General features: G+C 36.5%; 2 protein-coding genes across 11 annotated transcripts; one reads left to right on the forward strand and one right to left on the reverse strand.

Moving 5' to 3' along the window:
- Positions 1 to 806: 806 nt before the first annotated feature.
- Positions 807 to 5,570, reverse strand: LOC108343255 (protein MAIN-LIKE 2). 10 transcript variants are annotated; one of them, XM_052879264.1, is made up of 8 exons: positions 5,247 to 5,374; positions 4,007 to 4,179; positions 3,480 to 3,599; positions 2,716 to 3,360; positions 2,427 to 2,594; positions 1,954 to 2,343; positions 1,556 to 1,879; positions 807 to 1,455 (listed from the first exon to the last, which is right to left on the reverse strand). In XM_052879264.1, exons 3-8 carry the CDS (start codon positions 3,585 to 3,587, stop codon positions 1,393 to 1,395), a joined length of 1,698 nt encoding a protein of 565 aa, XP_052735224.1. In that variant the 5' UTR covers positions 3,588 to 3,599; positions 4,007 to 4,179; positions 5,247 to 5,374; the 3' UTR covers positions 807 to 1,392. The 10 variants fall into 10 exon arrangements, with proteins under 10 accessions (XP_052735224.1, XP_052735223.1, XP_017436909.1 ...); XM_052879263.1 differs by having other exon boundaries at positions 807 to 1,468; positions 5,247 to 5,373; XM_017581420.2 differs by lacking the exon at positions 5,247 to 5,374 and adding an exon at positions 5,436 to 5,570 and having other exon boundaries at positions 807 to 1,879; positions 3,480 to 3,595.
- Positions 5,571 to 22,605: 17,035 nt separating this feature from the next.
- On the forward strand, positions 22,606 to 24,502 carry LOC108341418 (uncharacterized). The gene is made up of 5 exons (XM_017579104.1): positions 22,606 to 22,743; positions 22,863 to 23,356; positions 23,654 to 23,948; positions 24,047 to 24,063; positions 24,136 to 24,502. The coding sequence occupies exons 1-5, from the start codon at positions 22,606 to 22,608 to the stop codon at positions 24,500 to 24,502; spliced, it is 1,311 nt and encodes a 436-aa protein (XP_017434593.1).
- The last annotated feature ends 1,843 nt before the right edge of the window (positions 24,503 to 26,345 follow it).

A 26,345-nucleotide genomic window follows, 5' to 3' on the forward strand; every position in this document is an offset into this window, starting at 1 on the left:
GTATAAGCCCCTTTGCAACTATCTAGTTCTCAAATTTGAGGAGCCTGTGTACAATATACTCGTCCGATCAACTATTAATCAAACAATTAACTCTTTGTTTAGTGAATCAGACTGAACGATCAAAACACTACAAAGACCGAACGGTCAAGCTGAAGGAGATTAACTCCAAAACCATTCTACTTAGGCTAAATCACAATTAGCCATGGTTGAACTACAATTAGATCAACCTTATTTAAAAGTTCATCACAAAGTCTATAAATAATAATTCTAGATAAGAAAATATGTTATACATTATTTAGGAATTTATTATCCTTGTAATCTCAACTAAATTCTAAATTGACTTTAATACAAGAGAACCTTTCATAAGTACCTTGAACAATGTTAAGAAAGAACTTATTTTATAACTAAATTCTAAATTGACTTTAACACAAGAGAACCTTTCATAGTTACTTCGACCAACAACCAATGTTAAGGAGGAACTTATTTTATATTTTAACGAGGAAAACAAAAATTTTGGAAGACACCTTTATAACTCTTTCTTTCCTTCACAATAGACCGTCTTTGAGTTCCCATTTACCCCATTTCCAAGGAGAATCGGGAAAAATGATATACACTACTGATACTGCATAATCACACTAATCCCATTTTATCTTCCCATGGCAATAAACTATGGTTAAGATTAATATAAAGTACAGCTTTACCATATCTACTGCTTGCATGGTCATATTTTCTTCTACGGTATTGATGATGCCTTGGGAACTAAGTTGCATTTTATGCACGTTAATTCACAAAAGCATAGGAGGAAGTGCAAGCTATGCATCAAAAAATGAATATAAATAATTATACAAGGCCCGATATAACACTTTTAAATTGAGTCAGCCTAAAAAATTTTGCTTCTCTACAATATTGTAAGGTATGTACCCTATACAGCAACACTACAATCACCATTCTGTGGAATATCCTCATGAGTTTCAATAGAAGAATGTTGAGACACTTCCATTGCTGCTTTAGCAGATGAAAGTTCACTTTCAGGGTTAATATGTGAAAGCTTAGAATTAACAAGATTGTCAGTTGGATTGCTTTGCAGTTGATTGACCAAACTTGAGTCACCAAGTTGGGAGTGATCGAATTGGGCAGCAGCATCATGAAGCGTATCATCAATATCATCATGACTAACATCACAAAGTTGTGAATTATCAATCACCATATTATGAGAAGGTTGCACAATGTGAATGTCATTGGCTGCATTCAGCTCCTCAATGTTTTCCTCACCAGTCACGTGATTAAGCTCTTGCTTTATTTCTTCACCAGCTCTGTGCTTTAGTTCTTCATGGCTAAATTCGGCAGCTACATCATCTGGCTCTTCATTATTTTCTTCACCTGCAGTATACCCTAGCTCTGATTCATCAACATCAATGTGTGTATCACAGAGCTGCATGTTTTCGCCATCAGCATCTGCATGAATCAACTGGACAACGCTGACTGTATTGTCTACAGAACATAATTGTGCATGATCCAGCTCTCTTTCAATGTGACTTAGATGTAACTGGCTAACCTCAATAGCAGTGCCATAATACTGAGGTTGTTCATCCTCACTAACGGTGGTATAATGAACCACACCATCCTTTCGCATTCGTTTCCCAGCTCCTCCTTTTCTTCTAACCCTCTCCTTTCCTCTGACCCTTTTACCTAGTTCAACTTGTGGGCTCCCTGAAGCCATTACTGGACCACCAATTTGGTCTCTCAAACATTCATGTGCAATATATCTTATCCTTGATATTGATTCAATTTGCTGTGGATCTAACCCTTTTGTTGAAAAGGTATCTGCTATGTGAGCAATATCCCTCAGACCAGCATTCTGCATACATTCGTTTATTTTCTTTAAAAAGCATTTCAAACTTAATCCATTATTGCTATAAGATATAAAAACAAATTCATGAAACATATCCTTACCGTTCTCTGGAACTCAGTTGACAGAGAAATAGGCCTGCCGATGAACTTGCGAGTAATTCTCAGATACCACTCCATGTACTCACTTTCATCTACACCCTCATCCCCATCAACAATATGCACTTGACGGTCCATCCACTCGTTAAGCTCGGATTCCATTTTCCCTGACAAATCAACACCACCATCAACTCCTCTACTCTTCCTCTCCCACCGCTCCACATCATCCGGAATTGATTGAAGCATGCCATATTGCCTTAAGCATCGGTTTGGAAGATGTCTTTCTGCCTTGTCAAAGCATATCAGCATTGTCTTTGACCTCCCAAGAATTAAAGTGCTTTTGATATGTTCTGGAATTACCATGCTGTCCATGTTTCGATATGGGAGCCACTCCACCTGTACATTTACATCGGTTCAACTAGATTCTACTTTTAACATAGTCAGAAGTATTAAACATACAAAATGAAAATAAGACTTACGTCACATGGCTTTAGGGAATCCAGAGCCTTCCGATAGAAAACTACATCACGATTTGCAGTTGGGCCACTTTGTTTTCCTTTCCATCTAAGCACAAAGGGAAATCGATCATGCATCAGCTCAAGATTGAGCTTTGGTCGTCCAATGTTTAGGTGAAAGTAACTCCAACACTACAAATACACAATAAACTATTAACACTTGAGAAAAAGTAAAATTGAGGTTTGAAGGGAAATGAAGATAAGGGTGAAAGAGAGAAGTTAAAAAGAAGTGAATTACACTTATATAAATTACCTGAAGTAGTGTTAAACAGCCACTAATGGTACTTTGAGTTTTTAGTGAGGCATTGCCCAGTGCTCTGTACAAGAAAGCCAACGCTGCAGCACCCCAGGCATATTGCCCACATCTAGCAAAATTCTCAAATAATGGCAAATACATTACAGGGACTTTGTTCCCTGTAGTTGTGGAGAATATAGTGCTACCAACAAGATAGAGAAGATATGCACGAGTATGTTGCTCAATCACTTCAATTGGAGCATCTTCAGGACAACGAGAGAAGAACTCTTTCAACCAACTTAGCTTCACCATTCCACCACTTGTGTAACCAGATTCTGGTGATCTACCAAGATACTTTTCACAAACAGAACTGCATGCTGTATAGGTAATACCAATTACAGGTTCACCATCAATAGCCAGTCCAAGCAAGAGTGCAACATCTTTAAGGGTTACTGTCATTTCACCAACATTCAAGTGAAATGTGTTTGTTTCTCTTCTCCACCTTTCAACTAGAGCAGAGATAAGTGGATTGTCTAGACTAATAGCTGGGATTGATCTTAGGTATCCAAATCCAGCCTTCTCTACCATTTCAACCTGTTTATGAGTAAGGGTCCACTGGTCAAGCTTAGAGGTATGCTCATGACATCTGAGGGCACCACGCTCCTGTTAATACATAAATGAGAGAAAAACTACATAAATAATCAAGATATAGACAAGATTTTTTAGAAAACCAAACTCAAAAAAAGATGAGGTAGAGAGGCTTCTCAACTAGCAAACAGCACCTGTCCATCCCAAACTGCTGTAGAGACATGCTTATCTTGGTCATACAGAACCGAACCATCAATTGGACCTGGATTAGTTGTATAAGGGTCCCCTGCTCCAACTTCCATTACAATGACTAACTACAAACATCCAAGAAAGAAGTGAAATAAGAGCATGGTCTTCAAAATTTCTTAATTTATTTAATAAAAGAAATTTTACACAAGAGAAATGCAAGGGCTGGAAAAGTGCAAATTCTTCAACACAAAAATGGACAAAAGAAGATAAAATTCATCAGTACATCAAAGGAAAAAAGCCTACTACAAATCCTAAGGATTATTATCTTGAAACCCCATCCAAAATTCCAAATTATTAGGGCAAAACCCCAAAGCAACATATTTCCATAACTCAATACACTGGAATAATCAAAAGGATGTCCTAGAATGAAACCTGACAGAAGTCAGCACCTATCAACTCAATTAAGTAATGACATCACAAATGATATATGTATATATATATATATATATATATATATGAGAACTTTCCTTACCAGGAATTGAAGGATTTATATTGCAGATTTTAGGGATTGATCATTCCTGTTATCTAAAGCAAGTAATAGATACACCTCAACTTTGTCTGCCATCTATTCTTGCTTCATTGAGTTACAAAGTTCCATTTCCTTGTATGAACAGCATTTTGAGGAAAAGTTGCCAAAGAAAAAATCTGACAAAACACAACATTCATGCAGTTAGTGAAATACGACAAAACAAAATATCAACACAGCATGCGATATTTGACAAAACACCACATTGATGCTGTTGGTGATATTTGAAAATATTAACTTGTTAGTGATATACAACACGTGATATATTACAACAAACACGAAGTCCGGGGATCATCTAACAGATTCAAAACATAAGGGAAACGTACAGTCATCTAACAGATTCGAAACTTGCTCTGTTTATTTTAAGCCCAATAGAGTGACACCTAAAATAGCAAGAATTCAATGTAACGATCACTTAAAGAAAAATAGCCGTCAAGTCCACAAAAAAACATTAAAATTAAAATCCCACACCAAGAGTTACACAAGTTAAGATCATTTTACTTTCATTGGAACCACAGAGGAGGCAACGTCCTTGTTCAAGAAGAAAACAATAAGCAAGTTCTTAAAAAAACTTCAACCTCTCTGGGTCCCACTCAAAAAGTAAAGACAGAAAGCTAATTTATTTTCTCCTCAGTTCATCCAAACCCAGTATCCTCAACCACATTAAGAATATTTATTGAACTTAATACCAGCTTTCAATTCAAAAACAACCCCCATCCCCACATTACCTCTCAACTGCTACTCCAGAATTTCAAAAATTTCATTTTTCTATCGTCTCATTCCAACCTCCTGAACCAAACAAACACCACAATTCCTCCTTGAACCTTAACTTCCAGAAAACACAAGACACAACCTATTCCACTCAAAACAAAACACAGCACATTCGTCCACAAGGCTCAACCTCAAGAAAACTCAACGAAAAACCCTTCCCATTCCACAACACTCAACATAATCACTCCATAAACACTTCAAGAATCAGCTCCACGAATCAATCGCATTACAGGCACCATCCTTTTTTTATCCTCAAAAACAAAAAACCCCCACAATCCCGAATTGCTACTCAACACCAGAAACACAGAACAAACAGTGAATCACGCAAAAGCAACCACACCCCACGAAAAAGATGAAAACTTTGGGCGAATTGAAAACAGGGCTCCAACTGGGACATCACAAAAAAATCACCTACAGAGAAGAAGTGCTGGGACCCCACACGAATTTGGGAGCCCAGAGAGAGAAAGACGAGAGGGGAGAGGCAGGGGAAGAAGGAGAGAAGAGATCTGCATGGCTTAAGTTTTCCTTGGGATTGCATTGAGTTTGGAATATTAATAAAAGGAAAAAAATAAAAACAATGAAAAGTGAAGAGAGAGAGGCTTACAGTGAATGGAGGAGAACACGATACGACTTCCACCGTCGTCGTCGCTTGATTTAGCACTTAGCACAGGTTTGTGTAATTGTTTGAGGGCAACAACACACAAAAAGGGTGTGTTGAATTTCAAAAGGGGCTTCCTATGGGTTCCCGTGGTCCAATTCAACCATGAGTTTGTTAAATTCCTAGAAAATTTTGGGCTTTAAAATCATGATATTGCAATTGCTAAACCTACCACTAAATTGCTACATGTAACCTTTTCTTGTTGAGAAAATAAATCATGCATTGACAATCTACAACCGTGTTACATCATCATCTAAAAACAAACTATTTTGCATGATAAGTTTGTTGAATTTTATAATATTTAGAATCCTATTGAGTGATTTTGAATTAAACAAAAGAATATACAAAAGTAATGAATCAACTCTTTTTCCTTTTTTTTTATTTTTTATTATCCAACAATACCCAAACACAACACAGTTACCATTTAAAAATCTACATTTCGATACAATCATAGTACACACACAACTTAATCATCATTAACACCCACTTCATTCACAAATAGAGCTTACCTCCACGTTACATCCTCTTTAGACGAAGACAACCTCCTAAGACCATGTTAGGAGAAAAAGGGAACAATGTCCACACCTTTGCTCTCAATTTTGCTTCACTCGACCTTTGACGCACCACTATTATGGCCTACAAAATGCATTGGACAAATATGGCATCAAGACAACACCCATTTGCAAAGTGGCAAAACCAGACGCTTACCAATTCTATGAAGGATCCTCTACAAATGGCTTTGCCTTTGCATGTGAGGGAAGGAGATGAACGCTCTGCAAATAGCCCTGATCAAACCCTGGAACAAGAACCCTGTGAATGCCTTTGGTCGAATGAGGTCACGATGGTCAGCCTCTACAACGACAAAATGAAGCATCACCAATAAAGGGTTTGTGAATGCCTGCACGAACGACGGAGAGGGCGTCTGTGAATGAAAGCTAATATTCTACGGTTCGAAGCAACCAATTTGGGGGAATGCAAATGCAAAAGTTGAGGGAGGATTTTGTGGCTCGAAGAATGAAAGTGGAGGAAGGGTTCTCTAGCTCAAAGAATGAAAGTGTGAGGAGGGAAACCTAAGTTTTGGGGTTTATTAATCGAGCAACTTACCGACGACCATATATCCGCCGGTAAGTAAATTCACTATGTCATTACCAATGACTTTATTTGTCGGTAAAGACAATCACAGTGCTCATCAGAAATTTCGTCGGTAATTCATTTTACTGACAGCCTAAGATCCGTCGGTATTATTTCGCCGATAATTTAACCTTTTATTGTAGTGGTTCTGGTGATTATTTTATGTCAAGGAAAATAAACTCATAAGGGATGATGCAAGGTGATCCTTCACGTAAGAAGGACATTATGGTTTCACTAATTTGATTTGTTATTGGTCCATTGAAAACATCTTAAACGAAGATCTTTACAGGAACAAGGTTAGTGGTGTCACTCTTTTTGCATTATGTTCTATCTCATGTTCAAAATCATTGAACTTTATTTTCTTGGTGTAATGTTACCTTACGTCAACTATTTTAATGCTTATTTTAACACACGCTCACCAGAGGTCTGACATGTTGTTCTTTTTGTTGGTGTGACTTTTTCACTTATCAAATAAGTGTCTTTGCATGGCTCTTCAAGTTATGAATAGGTTGGTTTTAGTTGTCCTTAGAGAAGATTCCACAAACGTTTCAGTCCACATATCATTACCTTGAATCTTATATGTACCATTTGTTGGAAGAAAGTCGAGCACAACTATGCTCAAGTACGGAGATGACACACCAAGCTTATGCAGATCTTATTGGTCTAAAGAAAGCAAAATCATCTCAAAATAAATATTTTAAGTTGAAAATTAATATTTGGAAAAATAGGTTTACTCATTCTAGAGAACCATACAACACATACTTGGTGATGTTTTAATATTGTCTAATTACAAATCACAAGCTATAAAATACCTCCAAAGAATTGGAAGGATGTGGATTTCCGTGTCTCTAAGGACAACTAAAGACAGAGATGATGACAATTTCATGTTAAAACTTAAGGCATCAAAAGAATTTGACCCTACAAAATGGAGGAACAAACCTTTATTTCTCATTTTCCTGATAAATATAATTTCTAATAAAAGAATTTAAGCTGCCCTTCATATGGCTGGTAATTTTAAGATACTCATGCATATCTTATGCACCAAGGTCATAAGAATTTTAATTTTTTGTTTTCAATATGTTTTTATTCTTAAAAATATGAAGTCTATTTATGTTAGTATTCATTTATTAAGAATAATATATATTTTTATTCCTCATGAAAAGGAAGTATAACTTTTATGGACAAAATGTGAATAAAATTTCAATAAGGAAAAATTATAATCTTAATTGTTGAAAAATGTTTAGATTTAAATTTTACATAGTGTTATTATATTTTTTAAGAAGTGGAATTTAAGACTAACTTAATCCCATAAAATCAGCTTATAAGATGAGATTTGCAAATTATCCTTATTTTTTAATCAAACGTGGGACTTCGAACAATATTCTTAAATCATTTTCTTAAAATGTTATTATGTGTAAAATGGTAGGTTGGAACATAGAACTGATGAATGGATGATTCAAAACAGGACGAGGAATGTGGTAATTGTAGCTCACAAGCCAATGCTATAAGTGATGACATATCATATCAACTATTATTATCAGAGCTTAATATTGTTGGGTCTATCGAGGAGGAGATTCACTAGGAAGATACAAACACCAATGACATATGAGTCCAACCATATAGGGGATTGCCACCATTTTCTACCCAAAACCGTCAGGCAATGGGTTAATGAATCTTTTACCTTTATATAGTACTCTACTTTCTCATTTCTATCCAATATGGGACTTGGACTCACACTTGGATTCCTAACAAATCTCCCCCTCAAGGGTGAGTCCCTTCCACATTGGTACACTCCTCCTCCAATGGAAGCATTCCCAACCAACAACAACCACGAGTAGCCCTTCGTACCGTTGTTCATCTTAACGAGACTTGCTTACCTGTAATCCTTTGCCAGGAAGATTTTCGATATAGGGACCATTATACTCATCTGAGTCGATCACCAAGACGAACCATCAGCTCTGATACCACTATTGGGTCTATTGAGGAAGAAGTTTGTAAGACCCTAGGAAAATGTTGTAATTAGAGAGTAATGTGGTTATGAGACTTGGACATTATTATTGGTAATTGTTGTTGAATTATTCGATGTTTTTTTACAATTATAATTATTATGTTATTATTGATTAAGTATAACACATGGTTGGTATGTTGTTATCATAATGATTTGTGTGGTGTGTTGTTACCAATATGATGTGTTGGATTGATGGTAGAAGGGTGATTTGAGATTTAATAGGTGTGAGCCAAATTTTAGAAAGAAAGAGAGTTAAAGTAAACGTTTTGGTTTAATCTGTATTTTGGCGCACAAGGGCAAAAGAGTCTTATACCCTCATTAAGTGGTGTGGACATTAAGTTAGGGGGTGTATAAAGAAAAGGAATAAAAAATAAAATCTGAAACGAAATAGAAAGATTATGTGAATCTTTGAGCTATTTGGTGGTTGTTGATATTTTAAATATTAGATAAAATAAAATAAGAAAGGAAATCGTGGTGGTTTTTATAGATTAAGTGAAAGATATTATTCTTAATTAAAAAGATAGAGATAGAATAGAAAAAGATAAAACAGAGAAGAGTAAAAGGGGGCTGCATATTGCTACCCTAAAATCCAAAATACGAAAATTAGAGAGTTAAGGGAGAGAAGAGACGTTTCTAGGAGAGAAGAGGAAGAGCTACAGAAAACCCTAGTGCAAGGGAAGACTTGTTGTATTTTGAAGTTCGATAAAGCCCTAGGATTGACCAAGGTATGAGAAGCTTACCTTTGTTTGTTAATTGTTGTATGATATATGTGGTCTTTGTTATTTGATTAATAATCCTTGTTAATATATGTTTATATGATTATGATTATGGTTGTCTGTTGCTCTCGTTGGACAAGGGTTTATGTATGCATGTGCATATGGTTTATGTAATATTTGTGTTAGGTTTTCCTTATGAATGTATGTATGGTTGTTGTATTATCTCAACAAAGGATTTGATGTTAAGGGAGAATAAAGTTATGATTCATGGGGGTTTCCATGCAAATATATGTTGTAAGTATTGGGTTAAAGGAAAGAAAAGAAGTCATTCTCGCATATCACAAAACATGCACTAGTGTTTTCATTGTTGCGAAGCAACTCATCGTTAGATCAGGCTGATTTTTGGACAGCGGGTTCCAGACATATGGTTCTTCATTTTTACTGTACGGATCGTCAATTGGAGGACTACGTTGAGAGAAACAATCTAAACGAAAAGAGGAAAGTATTTCTGCTTATCACAAAACTTGCACTGGTGTTTTCATCATTGCGAAGTTATTAACCGTTGGATCGGGATGAGTTTTAGACAGTAGGTTTCAGACATATGGTTGTTCAATCTGACCGTTCGGATCGTCAATCAAAGGTCTAGTTTGGGAGAAAACAATCTCACATCAGCAACTCTAATTTAGAGAAGTAGTAGAACGTGATGAGAATTAGAGACTGAGTTTAGGGGTTCTGTTTAAGGTCATGTTTGACTTGTGGATGAGATTGGAGCATGTGTGAGTGTTGGGATGTACCTTAGTATGTGATTGATGAGCATGAAAGTGGAAGATGAGATCTACTTGTTGTACCTAGTAAATCCTAGTGCTATCTGCGGATAAGTGTTTCCTTTTGCCTTGTGTGCATTAGAGGTTATTCGGGTATTGAGCGTTCCTTGTGTGGAGGTGAAGGTGTCTTCCTTGTCCTTGTGTGGCAGGATTATATGTTCCTCTCTGGATTGTGGGACTACTCAAATGTATCTGTATGGGGAATTTGTAGATGAGCTGTATGGGAAATCTACAGTCGGTGAGGTAGGGTACAAGAGTGTGATTGATTCTTTTCACGGTGGTATTTATGGTATGGTGATGATCATGATGTTGTTCACGACTGGGATAGTCATGAAGGTGGTGTAACTATGATGGTGATATGGTATTTGAGATGCTCCAAGTGATACTACGTGATAATAGTGTTACTATAAGAGTATAGTAAGTAGTTAGCATAGGTACTAAGGAGTGGATAGACCAAGAGTCTATGGGTGAGATGTTAGTGATTACATCAAGGGTTGAAGATCGAGGATTGAAGATTGATTAATTCGTTTGATTGATTTGTTATGTTAGAGGATTAAGAATCCTATTGTTATTACTATTATGTATGGGATTTTTTATTATTCTTGATTTAATCAGTATGTTTATATCATGTTATTATGATTGTTTTACCGGTAGCTTACCCATACGTGTTTGTGTGTGTGCATGTGAATGCAATGATCGTATAATGTGTGATGTTATACGTGAGCAGATGATGTTGCAGATGGTGTTGAGGCATGATAGAATCGAGAGATGACGATAACAAACTTGAGATTTTATTTATAGTTATTACTTTTGAACTTGAGACAATGTAATTGAAGTCATTTTATTTCCTTCGTTATTTTCATTGGACAAATGCTTTGGAACTATTATGTTTTATGCACGTTTAAATTTTAAGTTGTGAAAAATATGTTTTCGCATTATGTTAAAGTTTGAAAATTTTACCAGTTTTTGAATAACTCGTGACACCCTGGAATTTGGGGCGTTACAAGGTTCACCTGGGAGACACAATACCAAATGAGATATGAGCCTAACCATATAAGGGATTTGTTAAGAAAATCCCACGTTCTACACACTCAAATATTTTCCTAGAATTGAGTCTAGTATTCATTGATAATTGAAGGACTTAAAATAGCTGTGACACTTACAATATTTCGGAAATAAAAATAAAAACTGAAAATAAAATATCAACTATCTTAAAAATAAAATCTGCTTAATCTATCATAAAATAATATGGTACCTAGATAAACCGAAAATCATAGCTACCTATCCCTATTTTATCTCTATCAAAATCAAACTAAATATTACTAGACCCAAAATTAATAAAATAATATTAAAAAAAATTATTAATAAAATCCTAAAATTTAAGTTTATCTCAACAAACTCTCACATAAAATTAAATTCTTCCTTCCTTCATTCGGCTTTCCATGTGCATCATCCCACACCGAGTTTGCTTCTTTCAATCATATTTGACTTATTCTTTTTCCTTATGGCCCTCTTGTATTTTATCTTGGTTGACCTCTTTAATGCTTTAACTAACTTTGTTATGCTTGACTTTTCAATAACCTTGACCAACTCGTTTCTGACCTTAGACGATTTCTCAACAATCTTGGCCAACATCTTCATCGGGTTCTTCTCAACATCTTCATCTTCCTCTTCGTTTGGTTCAAGAACACTAGATGTTTTCTCTTCCTTTTCAAGAACCATCTTCTTCAGCTCCTCAAGCTCAACCTTCTGTTTATTCATAATTTCATTAGCTTCATCTAGAAGCCTATCTATCCCCTTAATCTCTTCATCTTTTTGTTTGAGTTCTTTCTCGATGTTTTCCTTCTCCACAATTGTTGCATCTTTTACCGAGATCACTTTATCCATTGTTGGGATCAAATTTTCCATGTCCACTGCTTCCGAGCTCTTTGCCAGCAATAAGGTCCCACATTCTTCTTTCACATCTTCAATAAGGAGATTAGTCTCCCCATTTGTCTCAACCTTGCAATACTTTGCAATATGGCCCGCCTTACCACAATTGTAGCATCTTTTTTTTATTTACACTCGTTTGCGTAGTGGCCATACTTGCCACACTTAAAACAATAAACTCCTAACAATCTCCTCTGCCTTTCCCTTGTCCTCGGTCACGCTAATTATGCTGACCAGTTTGATCTTCACTATCATTCTTAAAATTACCTCGGCCACGTCCACCTCGTCCTCGGCCTCCTCACTGCCGCAAGGACTTCGGCTTTGAGTAATCCGAGTTTTATTCAAGTCAAATTGTACCTGTAGTGCTTGATCGTCGGGTTCAACTTGATCATCCCAACTCCTTCTCCTTTTTTGTGGGTTTCTAATGACCCAACAAATTCATCCATTATGAGAACTGACAAATCCTCCGATTCTTCGATGGCGCACACGATACTTTTGAAATCTTTTGTAAGGGATCTCAAAAATTTTCGCACAACCTTGCAAGATGACATTTGTTCTCCATTCCTGCCGAGTTGGTTAACCACCTTATCCACCCGAGTTATGTACTCGATTATATGTTCTTTGGGCTCTATCTTCAACTGTTCAAACTCTCCTATAAGAGTTTATATTCAGACTCTTCTAACGTAATTGTCACCTTTATACGCAACCTCTAATATCTCCGAGGCTTCCTTTGCTGATTTAGCCTTTACTATTTTTTCGAATTTTGACTCACATACTGTATTGTAGAGAAAATACAATGTTGATCCATTACTTGCACGTCATTTCTTCAATAGGGTTGTATGCGCCACCGTAAGATGTTCGTCATCATCAGGTTCAACGTACCCATCTTCCACCATAGCCCAAATGTCTTGGGATCTCAACAACACCTTCATCTATAGGCACCAATTATCATAATTGGTTCTGCTCACTAGTTTGCTCTTCACTATCATTCTCAAAATTACCTCGGTCACATCCACCTAGTCTTCGGCCTCTTCACCCTCTACCGTCAGGACGTCGGCTTTGAGTAATTCGAGTTTTATTTGAGTCAAACTGTACTTGCAGTGCTTGATCGTCGGATTCAACCTGATCATCCCAACTCCTTCTCCTTTGCTCACGGACTTCTAATGACTCAACAAGTTCATCCATTGTGAGAACCGACAAGTCCTTCGATTCTTCGATGACACACACGATACTTTCGAAATCTTTTGTAAGGGATCTCAAAATTTTTCCCACAACCTGGCTAGATAGCATTTGTTCTCCATTCTTGTCGAGTTGGTTGGCCACCTTCTCCACCCGAGTTATGTATTTGGTTATATGCTCTTTGGGCTTCATCTTCAACTGTTCATACTCTCCTCTAAGAGCTTGTATTCAGACTTGTCTAATGCGGTTGTGACCTTTATACCCAACCTCCAATACCTCACAGGCTTCCTTTGCTAATTTAACATTCGCTATATTTTTGAATCCCGACTCATCTACTGTGTTATAGAGAAAATACAATGTTGACCCATCTCTTGCACGTGATTTCTTCAACAGGGTTGTCTGTGCCACCGTCTAATGTCCGTCTTCATTAGGTTCAACGTACCTATCTTCCACCATATCCCAAATGTCTTGGGATCTCAACAACGCCTTCATCTATAGGCACCAATGATCATAATTGGTTTCTCTCGTCAATTGTGCACTCTCATACCATTGACAACCTTTGCCATCTCTCTCATAAAAAAAAGTCAAGCGCTCAGTTCTTTTTCTCTCACAATATTTGACTCTGTCCTCTCTCTCTTTCTCTCTCTCTCGGTACTCAGAACATAAAATTTTGATACCATTGTTAAGAAAATCCCACGTTACAAACATTCAAATATTTTCCTAAAATTGAGTGTACTATTCATTGATAATTGAGAACTTTAAACTGTCGTGGTACTTACAATATTTCGGAAATAAAAGTAAAAACTGAAAATAATTATCAACTATCTTAAAAATAAAATCTGTTTAATCTATCATAAAATAATATGATACTTAGATAATCCGAAAATCATAATTATCTATCTCTATTTTATCTCTATTAAAATCAAAATAATAAAATAAAATTAATAATAAAATCTTAAAATTTAAGTTTATCCCAATAGGATTGACATCATTCTCTACCAAAAGTCTTAAGTCAATAGATTAATGAATCTTTCACTTTTATATAGTATTCTACTTTCTCATTTATATGACTTGGACTCACACTTGGATTCTCAAGAAATATATAATAAAAGGAGGCAAATTTTTCGTGTCTTTCCTCGGGTGCAATCACAAAATAGCCGCGAAACTTATATGGGGTCCCCCTTGTACAGGAAAAACAAGAACTTTGGCCACATTGCTTTTTGCTCTGTTGGAAATGAAGTATAGACCTAACTTTCAGAAATTAGTATGCTTAAGTGAGGCACTTGAATCATTTCAGGGCTACTTGTTTCAAAGTGATTTGCCTTCTAATGAATTGGAAATTGATGGTGCAGTATACAAGCTGTCCATGAAGCGAATTGAATGTCTCAATGCTTTAAAGACTGTGGTAGATTCAATTGATGAGTTCTGACTGATAAAATCTTATAATTATGAATCAATCAGACAGTTTTGTTTCCAAACATCGTCGTTGATATTTTCCACAGCTTCTGGTTCTCATAAGTTGCGCTCTTTAACCATGAAGCCATTTGACATTTTGGTGATGGATGAGACTGCACAGCTAAAAGAGTGTGAATCAATAATACCTCTTTTACTTCCAGGCCTAAAACATGCCATTCTTGGCTGCGATGAGCTTCAACTCCCATCAATGGTTAGAAGTAATGTATGTAAGCACTATCAAACATGTATTATTTTATCTATCACAAAATTCTTCCTCCCAAATGTTCATTTATTTCTAATTTCATTTGTGCTTAATTTTTGTGTACAAGGTTTCTAAGGAAGCTGATTTTGGGAGGAGCTTATTTGAAAGATTGAGATCATTAGGTTACCCGAGTCTCTCCTTAAGGTGCAGCATAGGATGCACCCACAAATAAGTTCTTTCCCAATTTCTTATTTCTATTCCAACAAAATCCAGGATGCACCAAATGTGGAAAGATATGACTTTGGGAAGAAATACCTCGCAAGGCCAATGTTTGGTCCTTATTCTTTTATAAATGTAGTTGGAGGCAAAGAACAATTTGATGATGAAGGAAGGAGCTACAAAAATTTAGCAGAGGTCGCAGTTGTGATGACAATACTGAAAACTCTGCATAAAGGTTTGTTCTTCTATTAATATCTTCAGCAGTAATTTCTAAGTTTTTTCTTGCTTTCATATTATTCTTTCTGTCTTTGGTGCTACAGCTTAGATGGCAATGTAGCAACATGCCCTTTCAGAAGAACATCTGATATATTTAGTCTGCATTTCTTTACTTGAAAGAAGTTCAGTTCTAAATAAAAGGATTTATATGGTTTATTGAATCGTTATATTTGATTAAAAGTCTCTATCTACAAAATTCTACTTGTCCTGGTAGTATTACCTCAAGTTAATTATTTGATTCACCTCAGTGTGAAAAGATTAACTTTATTATTTTCACTTGTATATTCACTAATTCAAGTAGACAGAAACATATAACAGAAAGTCAGTGCTTTTACAATCCATGATGTCTGAATTTGAATAAAGGGCTACCTTTTCTTTGATGCAGCATGGTTGACCTCAAAGCATGAATTAAGCATTGGTATTATGACTCCCTATGCTGGCCAAGTTGCTGAAATTCAGGAGAAACTCGGAAAGATTTATGAAAGTGATGATGGATTTAATGTCGTGGTGATGTCTGTTGATGGTTTTCAAGGAGGGGAGAAGGATATTATTATGTTATCAACTGTAACAACAAGCAGTAGATCATCTCTTGAGTTCATTTCCTCTCCGCAGAGGACTAATATTGCTCTTACAAGAGCTAGGTACATCTTTTGCTCTTAACTCTTCTATTTATCGCAGCCTTATTTGTTTTTCAGGGTACCATATTAACTAAAAAACTGCATTTGGTTTCATATCTTGCAGGCACTGCTTATGGATTTTGGGGAATGAATGGGCCATTACAAACAATGAAAATGTTTGGAATGATATAGTGCTTGATGCCAAGAAACGTAAGTGTTTCTTTAATGCAGAACAAGACGAGGAAATGGAGAAAGCTATATTGGATTCCAAGAAAGAGGCAGATCGGTTTGATGATTTGCTTGATACAAATAGTGTCCTCTTCAAAAGTAAATTGTGGAAGGTATACAGTCTTGGACTTAATTTTTATACTCTTTTTTTTGTTAATTTCTGATTGTTCATTGATAGTTTCAAAATTCTCACTTTTTTCTTCTTGGGTTGCACCGGTATAATGAGTTGTTAGCAACTTTTTCAATGTTTATTTCCATAATAATATTTGAATGCACAACATCTAGCATATAATGTAGCAAAAGCATTTCCTGAAGTAATCGATGTTTGATATTTGATAACTCATTAAAAGTAAGTATAGTTGAATTAAATCATTGATTCTCTCTGTATGTGTTGGATCTATTCTTAACATTGCTGTCAATGTAGGTTTATTTTAGTGACAAAATCCTGAGGTCATTCAAACGGCTAAAGTTTGAAGTGAGCAAGAGTAGGGTTATCAACCTTCTGGAAAGGCTTTCCAGTGGACGAAGGCCGAAATGGAATAATGTGGATTTGTGTTGTGAAAATTCAACTCAGATTTTAAAAAAGTTTAAGGTTGAAAATAACTGTTATTTGATCAATAAAAATAGTCAAAGGTTCAAGGTATATTCAGGTTTTGAAGATATGGGACATATTGCCTTTAGAGGATATCCAACAGTTGGCTAAACGCCTTGACAATGTCTTCAAAAGATACACCAATGAATATATTATGATTGATGGCAAATTCCCTAGCCATAGTCAAACACTTTCAAGAGAGTGGAAGCCATCCATAAAGATGACATCAACTCTATCTTGTGGGCCACCTTTGGAGCCATCATGGAGAATGAATTGAAGAGTAGTGTAGAAATTTAGGCCATTGTATTAGGCCATGTAGTGTAGGTTTGTTTAAGGTTTGTATTAAGGCCTAAGTAGCATAGGATTTTCCTTAAAAGTTAGACATCCAAACCAAGTGGAAAGTGTGTGCCATGTGTCATGCTTCCATTGTAGAGGATTTACTTTTTAAAAGGTAGCCACATGGCACCTTAGGAGTGGAGAGTTTTTGCTTTTAGTAGTGGCCACATGACACTCTAGGAATGGAGAGGATTGTGTTTTGTGAGTGGCCACATGTCCTCCCATCATTGGAGAGGATTTGTGAACACTTGTCCACTCCTTAGAAGGCCTCATTTTTGGCCAATGATAGCAAAGGTGGGAGATCATGCTTTTAGAGTTAGAAAGAGACACCCTTGGCCTATAAATAGAGGTGTATTCACCCTTGTATTTCATCTTTGATGTTGAGTAATGTTATGCTGCCCATTTTTGGCCATACTACTCATCTTAGATCAAGACTAGAGCAACCCATGAAGCCCCTCTAGTCACCTTCCTCCTTGAGTTGACCTAACCTCTCTTGGAGCCACCAAACACTACACCACCACCACCATATCTCCTAGAGGCTTTGAACTTCTACACCATTCATATATTAGCTCATCATCCTTGGACCATTTACCACCATATTTTCACACCATTCATCCAAGGAACACCCTTCCATGCACATCTCTTAGCCTTGGCCCAACCTAGCCAAGGAGGTTTCCATCATTTGGTATCAGAGCTTTGGTTCTTCAAGAGCTAAGTCTTTTGGTCCTTATCTATCCTTTATTCTTCCATGTTGTTGATGTTATTTTCCTACTTGTCTTGTGTGTTTTTTTTTCATCTATCATCATTTGTTCTGGCAGCAAACTGTGACTATTTTCAAACTTAAACTGCATCTATCTCAGTTGTCCAAAAAATATGTAAAAATATTCAAATGAAAGCCCTTTGAGTCTAGTTTTCAACAAAAAAAGAATCACTTCATTTGGAGTTTTGTGGAGAAAGTTTTAAGTAAAACAATCAGCAATGGTCAAAGCTACCAGGATGTTGTCATTAGAGGTTTTCAAGTTCGTTTTTGGTAGTTTTGGCTACACTTTTATGCCTTTTCTTTTTTCTTTTTGAGTCATTACTTGCTGTTTTGTTTGGTCTTATATGCTTATTTTGTGTCATTTTTATTTTTGAATCCATCCATGTGGTCTAGAGTCATGTTTAGTCTTTTACATGTCTTTACTTCCATGTTTAACCTTTGAAAAATCACCAAAAATACATGTTTGAGTAAATTTCAAAACTGTTTCATTTGAGTACCTTTGAGTGCTTTTTCTTTGTATATTTGAATTCATACTTGTTGTTAGATCATGAACAAGTTCATAGAGTTAGATTTCCATCATGTCACTTTTTGTGTTTCATGCTATATTTGATTCTAGGTTTTCTTCATTTTGGTGCTATAAGCTTGTATGAACTTGAAACTCCTTGTAAAATTCCAGATTTGAGATCTAATTTGGTGTGTGTTTGTGCTAAAATTTTCAAAAAAAAAAAAGAAGAGACAAAAGGTAGAAAAGAAAAAGTAGACAAAAAGTACAAAAACAAAAGCAAAAAAGTAAAAGTAAAAGCACATGCATGTACCATCTTTAACCGATTTTGTGTGAACACTTTGATGTTGATTTGGAGCTTATTTTTATGTCCTCAAGCTTCTGTTCCAGAAGCCATGATGATCTAAAAAGGTTGCCTTAGTGTACCATTTGATCTAGCTTGCCAAAGGACAAAAGCACCTTGTGTTTTTCTAGTAGTGTTGGTTTTTTGTGATCCATTCTAGTGTATTTCTTTAGGTAACTCTTTTTGTTGTGCTAACCTTTATTTCTTACCATTTAATTGCTTGATTTTCTTCTAAACATTAATGGTTTTGTCAAAGTAAAAATCCTTTTGAAGAGCCTTTGTTCATTTTAGACCTTTTCTTGCTTTTTCTTTGGACTCCTTTTGGTTTTAGTGGTGTTAACTTGTGGTGTAGGTCTTTGGATGGTAAAAAAACGTGAGGATCATGGGGAGGACGACCCAAAACAGTGAGTAACATCCAAAGGTGAAGGAGGCATTGACGGGAAGCTTAAAGTCTTGGTCTAAAACACAAAACAAGAAAGTATATGCTTGGTGAGAAAGAGATTTGTGTGTATTTTCTTTGAATTGTAAAATTGTAGTTGTTTTCCTTTTTGGACTTGTATTTTTGGCTTGTTAACGGTTTGTCCTAACAAGAACATTGAAAATTTATTATTTAAGCGAAATTTGTAGTTGGTGGGTAAGAGGGAACCAAAGTTCCTTCTAACTTCACCATTAGGCCGCATATATTAGCTTTAATTGCTTTCTTTAATTGTGATAGTCTAGTGTGTGTCAACTTTTATTTCAAGTTTAAATCCCTTTGAGAAGTTTGGTACAAGAGAACTTGAGGTAAGCTTTGACTAGGAAAGACTTGGTTTCTAAGCAATCCATAATGATTCACCTCTCTTTCCTAGAAGTGAACTTAAGCTTCTCTTGTCTCCTTTAGTCTTTTAAGGAATTTTATTTGAAATACTAAGTTTTTTTGCATAAGCCATTTTGAAAATCTTAAAAATGTCTAGGATTATTTGTGAATTTTTTTTTTCAAAATTCTTTTAAAACAAATGAGTTTTTATAGTAGCTTGCATTTAAGTCATGGTGAGGTTGAGCTACATTCTAAAGTTAAGAGTGACCTTCCATTCTTTGGTGAGAATACTAGTGCATTATCATAGCTAGCATGGGAGAAAAGAATAGAAGAACTTCATCCATTCCTAGTTAGGCATGGTAAATATCATATACTTAGTTTATGCATCTCTAGGCTTGTAGGACATGCAAGTGAATGGTGGAATCAAAGACAATCTAAGGTTGAGAAAGGTAGAAAATCTCCAATTAAAGATTTGTGTGACTTGAGAGCATGCATGAGAAGAAAATTTTTTGCTTCTTCCCTTGTAATAAACCAAGAGCAAATATGTGAGATGAGAGAGATAGAAAAGAAAGAAAGAGTTGAAAGAAAATAATATCTTGCTACCTTAAAAGAAGAACTTAGAATCCTTAATGAAAAACAAGAAAAAGTCCAAAAGAATTTAAGGAAGATAAAGAGAAGTAGAGATGAAGACAAAAGAAGGAAGAAAGAACAAAGAGAGAAATAGGAGCATGAGAAAAGAGAGAAAGAACAAAGAGAGAAAGAGGAGCAAGTAAGAAGAGAGAAAAAGAAGGAGGAAAGAAGAAGAGAGTATGAAGAGAAAAAGATAAAAGAAAGGAATGAGAAAGAAAATAGAGAAAAAGAAGAGATTGAGATAAAAGAAGAAAATGAAGATTTACCAAAGCCCCCTACCACTCCCACAATTAAGATTAAGACTAAGATGATGAAGGGAAATTTCCAATCCTTGAACTTTTCTCAATACATCCAACCATCTTTCATAACTCCAACTTTTACTTTTGAAAAATTTTCAACTTCTTTTTTACCTCTCACTATTTTTAACTCCTCAAAATTTTCCAAATCAAACTTTAAGTTGATGTTACCTTCTAGGATTCAATTAACTCAAAGGAAACACGAACAATTTTGTGGAGTAGACCTTCAAAGTTTTCAAGTAAATTCTTTTCAAATTAGTATAAACTCTTCTTTAAATCTTTCATCTAGATACATGTTGTTTGTGGCTCAAAAGATTATTGGTTTTGTGTTTGATGACACTTGCATATGAATCTTTAATCCTGGTGGAAAGATACACAAATTAACCATTAATAAGAAAAAGGCTTTTGTCATAAAAGAACAAGAAGATTTGAGGACAAATCCTTTTCAAAAGGGAGGGTATGATGACATATCCCTAAAAATTAAGTCTTGTTTTGGAATGGATAGTCTTTCAAACATATACATCCAACACAAGACAAATAAAAGCTTCAAAGATGCTCTTACTATTCAAGACCTTGATCATTAATTTGATTTAAGGTGTATCATTGTTGGGAGCTATATTCTTCATTTACTCACTATTATAACATTTGTTTTAACTTGTGTTATAAAATGGGTATTTGACCTTGGTGGAGAAGCACAAAAAAATCCAAAGAAGATAAGGAAGTTTGCTTTGTTCCATGTTGAAGATTTGAGGGCAAATCCTTTTCAAGAGGGAGGGAATGATGGCAAATCCCCTAGCCATGGTCAAGCACTTTCAAGAGAGTGGAAGCCATCATTGAAGATGACATCAACTCTACCTTGTGGGCCACCTTTGGAGCCGTCATGGAGAATGGATTGAAGAGTAATGTAGGAATTTAGCCCATTGTATTAGGCCATGTAGTGTAGGTTTGTTTAAGGTTTGTATTAAGGCCTAAGTAGCATAGGATTTTCCTTAAAAGTTAGACATCCAAACCAAGTGGAAAGTGTGTGCCATGTGTCATGCTTCCATTGGAGATGATTTACTTTTTAAAAGGTAGCCACATGGCACCTTAGGAGTGGAGAGTTTTTGCTTTTAGTAATGGCCACATGGCACTCTAGGAATGGAGATGATTGTGTTTTGTGAGTGGCCACATGTCCTCCCATCATTGGAGAGAATATGTGGACACTTGTCCACTCCTTAGAAGGCCTCATTTTTGGCCAATGATAGCAAAGGCGGGAGATCATGCTTTTAGGGTTAGAAAGAGACACCCTTGGCCTATAAATAGAGGTGTCTTCACCCATGTATTTCATCTTTGATGTTGAGTAATGTTATGCTGCCCATTTTTTGCCATACTACTAATCTTAGATCAAGACTAGAGCAACACATGAGGCCCCTCTAGTCACCTTACTCCTTGAGTTGGCCTAACCTCTCTTGGAGCCACCAAACACTACACCACTACCACCATATGTCCTAGAGGCTTTCAGCTTCAACACCATTCATACATTAGCTCATCATCCTTGGACCATTTACCGCCACATTTCCGCACCATTCATCTTAGGAACACCCCTCCATGCACATTTTCTAGCTTTGGCCCAACCTAGCCAAGGAGGTTTCCATCAAGGATGTGCAAAAAGGAAGGAACAAATAACCTTGGGTGAGTGCTTTCAATTGCATTAATGTAAAAACATTTAAGCTCTTAATGCATTAACTGATAAGGAGAACGGTCTTTTCTCCATTGAATTGGCCACTTTCAGCCAATATCCAAAAGTTTGAGAATGTTCTATTGATGTATGTAGTTCAAACTAATAATTAGTTTGTTTTCTGTTATAGAACAATTACTGTTTTATCAGTACTGTTAACCGAATACTGTGTATATAAGAGTTGTTTCATTCATTCAATAAGAACGATGTTATTCAGTTTGCTTATTTTCTCTCCTTCGTGTCGAGCTTTCTCTACCTTTTATAGTTTTTGTTTCAATAGTGGTATCCAGAGACACTACGGTGGCTGGAGGGTGTGCGTTTTCAATCTTTTCCTCACGGTGATACTGCGGTGGCTAGAGGATGTGGTTGAAACGTTTGAAGGTGGTCAAGAAGACAGTTCTTGGGCAAGAAAGAGAAGGTGTCATGGCTGATATTCATGCTGCAAGCTTTCCTGTTCTCACAGACAAAAAGTGGAGCAGGTGGAGTCCACAGATGAAGGTTTTGTTTCGTTATCGAGTCTTCAATGGTGACACAGAGGAGTAGAAAAAGGAGTTTAAAATGAAAGATGATAAAGCTTTATTCATCATCCATCAATGGGTGGATGATATGCATTTCAGAAAATACAAAATGCTGCTACGACGAGTGAAGCTTGGGGCATACATGTGAGATGCCATGCTGGAGATGAAAAAATTAAGAAGGTGAAGCTTCAAACGTTAAGGAGACAATACGAGCACTTGCAGATGGATGACAGTGATAAGGTGAGTAAGTACTTCAACAAAGTATTGTCAATAGCTAACCAGATGAAAGGCTATGGTGAAATTGAGAAGATTATTGAGAAGGTTGTGAGATCACTGCCTCAGAAGTTTGATCATATTGTGGTAGAAATTGAGGAGTCCAGGGATCTTGAAAAACTAAAGATAGAAGAACTTCAAAGTTCCTTGGAGGCACATGAAATGAGAATGCAGGAAAGAAATCCTATCAAGCCTGATGAGCACGCGCTGAAGGCACATCATACCATGGGCGAAGGGAAAACGAAGTTCAAGAAGTGGAAGGGAAAGTCAAGTAAAGGAAAATGGAAGAATGATAATGGTACAAATGAGCAAGATGAAAGGTATGAGTCTGTTGAAGGCAAAAGGAAATTTGACAAACAACAGAAGAAGAAGGACAAGAAAAACATTGAATGTATTAATTGTCATAAGATGGTACATTATTCATATGAATGTTTCTCGGGCAAAGGAAAGCAGGAGACGAAGAAGAAGTATCAAAGTAAAGAAGCTCATCTTGCACAAGAAGATTCTTACTCTAAGCCTCTAACACTGATGATAATGACCTCCACCGAATGCTCCTCTACAATGAATAAGATCTAGTACCTAGACTCTGGTTGCTTAAACCATATGATGTGTAATAGAAAGTGGTTGGTGAATTTTGACGAAACCAAGAAGATCAAAGGCAAGTTCGTAGACAATAATACATTGATGGTTGAAGGAATGGGTGATTTGATCATCAATAGGAAGAATGGTTCACAAGCTATAATTTCCAGTGTGTTATTCGTTCCTGCAATGAAGTGTAATCTTCTTAGTGTTGGGCAATTGGTAGAAAGAGGATATACTGTAATAATGGGAAATAGTGATAGAGTTGAGTTGCTTGATAGCCACAAGAAGCTAATCTTGATGAGCAAGATCTCTAAGAACAGGACCTTTCAAGTCAGTATGGAGGAAATTGAAAGTCAGCAGTGTTTGGCTACTGTTAAAGAAGAAGAAAGTTGGTTGTGTCATTTGCGTTTTGGGCATTTGAATTTCAGAGATTTGTAGAGGCTTGGTGAGAAGGGTATGGTATCATGTATGCCAAATATTTCTTTGCCAGTTAATGCATGCGAGTCGTGTTGGACAGGCAAGCAAACCAGAAAGCCATTCCAGTCTCAGTCAAGGAGAGATCAAAGGAGTGTCTTGAAGTTGTACATTATGATGTCTGTGGTCTGATTAAGGTTCCCTCTTTGGTAGGCAACAAATATTTTCTGGCTTTTGTTGATGAGCACAACAGAATGATGTGGCTATATTTGATCAAGGCAAAGAGTGAAGTCTTGGAGATGTTCAAGAGATTTAAAGCTGGTGTAGAAAAGGAGAGTGGGAAGGTGTTGAAAATTCTCAGAACTGATGGAGGTGGAGAATACACCTCACATACCTTTGAGAGTTATTGTCAAAGCAATGGAATCATGCACGAAGTCACTACACCGTATATGCCGCAACACAATGGCTAGGTGGAAAGAAGAAATCGCACCATCATGAATATGGCAAGATGTCTCATCAAGGAGAAGGAGTTGCGACGGAGTTTTTGGGCAGAAGTTGTGTCGACAGTTGTGTATATACTAAATAGGTGTCCTACAAAGAAGGTGGAGGGCAAGGTTCCGCTTGAGATCTGGACTGGGAAGAAGCCATCTATGACGCAATTTAAGGTGTTTGGCTCTTTATCATTCACACACGTAGCAGATCAAAAGCGGACCAAATTAGAAGATAAGGGAGAGCCAATGGTGTTTGTGGGGTGCCATGCGATTGGAGCGTATAAGCTATATGATCCAGTAAATAAGAGAATGGTGTGAGCAGAGATGTGATCGTGTTAGAGAATGAACGCTGAGACTGGAAACACATGCACTCGAGTTTGAAGAAAACAATGTTGCATGGACTTACAGATGAGTCTACACTAGAAAGAATCTAAACAACTACTGAAGGCAATCTTTATTCAAGTGAAACGGTGCAGAGGCCTAGAAGACAAAAGGTGAGGCCATCGAGATTTTCTGACTATGAGGTATACTCAGATGTAGAGATTAATGAAGAAGGAGATTTTCTTCATCTTGCACTTATGACTAGTGCAGAACCAGTGGAGGTGGATGAAGCATTGAAGCAATCAGTCTGGAAGGAAGCTATGATTGATGAACTTAGATCAATCAAGAAGAACAAGACGTGGAAGCTAGTTGATTTTCCACCTGGAAAGTAGTGCATCGGTGTAAAGTGGGTTTTCAAGAGGAAACTAAATCAAGACGACACTCTGTCAAAGTATAAAGCAAGGCTTGTGGTTAGAGGTTTTCTGCAGAAGAAAGAGTGGATTTTACTGAAGTCTTTGCTCCTGTTGCCAGGCTGGAAACCATACGTTTGGTAGTTGCACTTGTATGTGAACGAAATTGGCAATTGTTTCAATTAGCTATTAAGTCAACATTTTTGCATGGATCATTGGAGGAAGAAGTGTATGTTCAGCAACCTCCTGGATTTAGTGAAAGGGATAAAGAGCACATGGTGTATAGGATGCATAAAGCTCTTTACGGTTTGAGACAGGCACCCAAAGCCTGGAATAAGAAAATTGACTCTTATTTGCTTGATCTCGGCTTTGAGAGGTGTGTTGTAGAACACAGAGTATATGTTAAAGCCTCGGGTGGAGAATTGGTAATCATCTGCTTGTATGTAGATGATCTCTTAGTGATAGGTTTGAACCTAGAGGACATTGAAGAGTTCAAAATAATGATGTAGACTAAGTTTGAGATGACAGATCTTGGCAAACTCAGCTATTTTCTAGGCATGGAATTCGTGCATACCGCTATTGGTATGATAATGCATCAACGTAAGAATGTGAAAGACCTTCTTGAGAGGTTCAAAATGAATCAGTGCAACGCTGTAAAGAGTCCGTTGGAGGTGAATGTCAGATTAAGAGATGATGATGCATAGGAGGTAGTAAATGAAACTATGTATAAACAAATAATCGGGTCATTAATGTTCTTGTGCAACAACAGACCTAAGTTTGTTTTCTGTGTTGGTTTAATAAGCAGATTTATGAATCAGCCCAAGAAGAGTGATATGCTTGTTGCTAAATGCATAATTCTGAGTTTAACATGGTATCAGTCTAGGTTACGATCCCAAAACCTAGTTTGGGTTTTCCAGCCTCATCCTAGATTCGCGATTCTCCTTGGGTTTTTTTTTTCTCGTTTCCTATTTTCCTAGCTCCATGGCTTTCGAAAAATATGATGTCTTATTTGTTCGCCTTAATGAGAAAAAATACTCAGCTTTGGCATTCCAATTCCAAATCTTTGTCACCAAAAAAGATTTGAGGGGTCA

The sequence above is a fragment of the Vigna angularis genome, chromosome 6 (assembly GCF_016808095.1).
Source record: "Vigna angularis cultivar LongXiaoDou No.4 chromosome 6, ASM1680809v1, whole genome shotgun sequence".
Taxonomy (NCBI): domain Eukaryota; kingdom Viridiplantae; phylum Streptophyta; class Magnoliopsida; order Fabales; family Fabaceae; genus Vigna; species Vigna angularis.

What these genes read in the sequence shown, in the direction of transcription:
- LOC108343255 (XM_017581420.2), bottom strand. Translation starts at nt 3,587, where the DNA reads ATGGAAGTTGGAGCAGGGGACCCTTATACAACTAATCCAGGTCCAATT. An exon ending in GCTGTTTAACACTACTTCAG is followed by an intron (nt 2,595 to 2,715) that starts GTAATTTATATA and finishes GTGTATTTGTAG; the next exon opens with TGTTGGAGTTACTTTCACCT. An exon ending in CAACTGAGTTCCAGAGAACG is followed by an intron (nt 1,880 to 1,953) that starts GTAAGGATATGT and finishes TGCTTTTTAAAG; the next exon opens with AAAATAAACGAATGTATGCA.
- LOC108341418 (XM_017579104.1), top strand. Translation starts at nt 22,606, where the DNA reads ATGTGGTTGAAACGTTTGAAGGTGGTCAAGAAGACAGTTCTTGGGCAA. An exon ending in GGTGGAGTCCACAGATGAAG is followed by an intron (nt 22,744 to 22,862) that starts GTTTTGTTTCGT and finishes TATGCATTTCAG; the next exon opens with AAAATACAAAATGCTGCTAC. An exon ending in ACAAATGAGCAAGATGAAAG is followed by an intron (nt 23,357 to 23,653) that starts GTATGAGTCTGT and finishes GATGTGTAATAG; the next exon opens with AAAGTGGTTGGTGAATTTTG.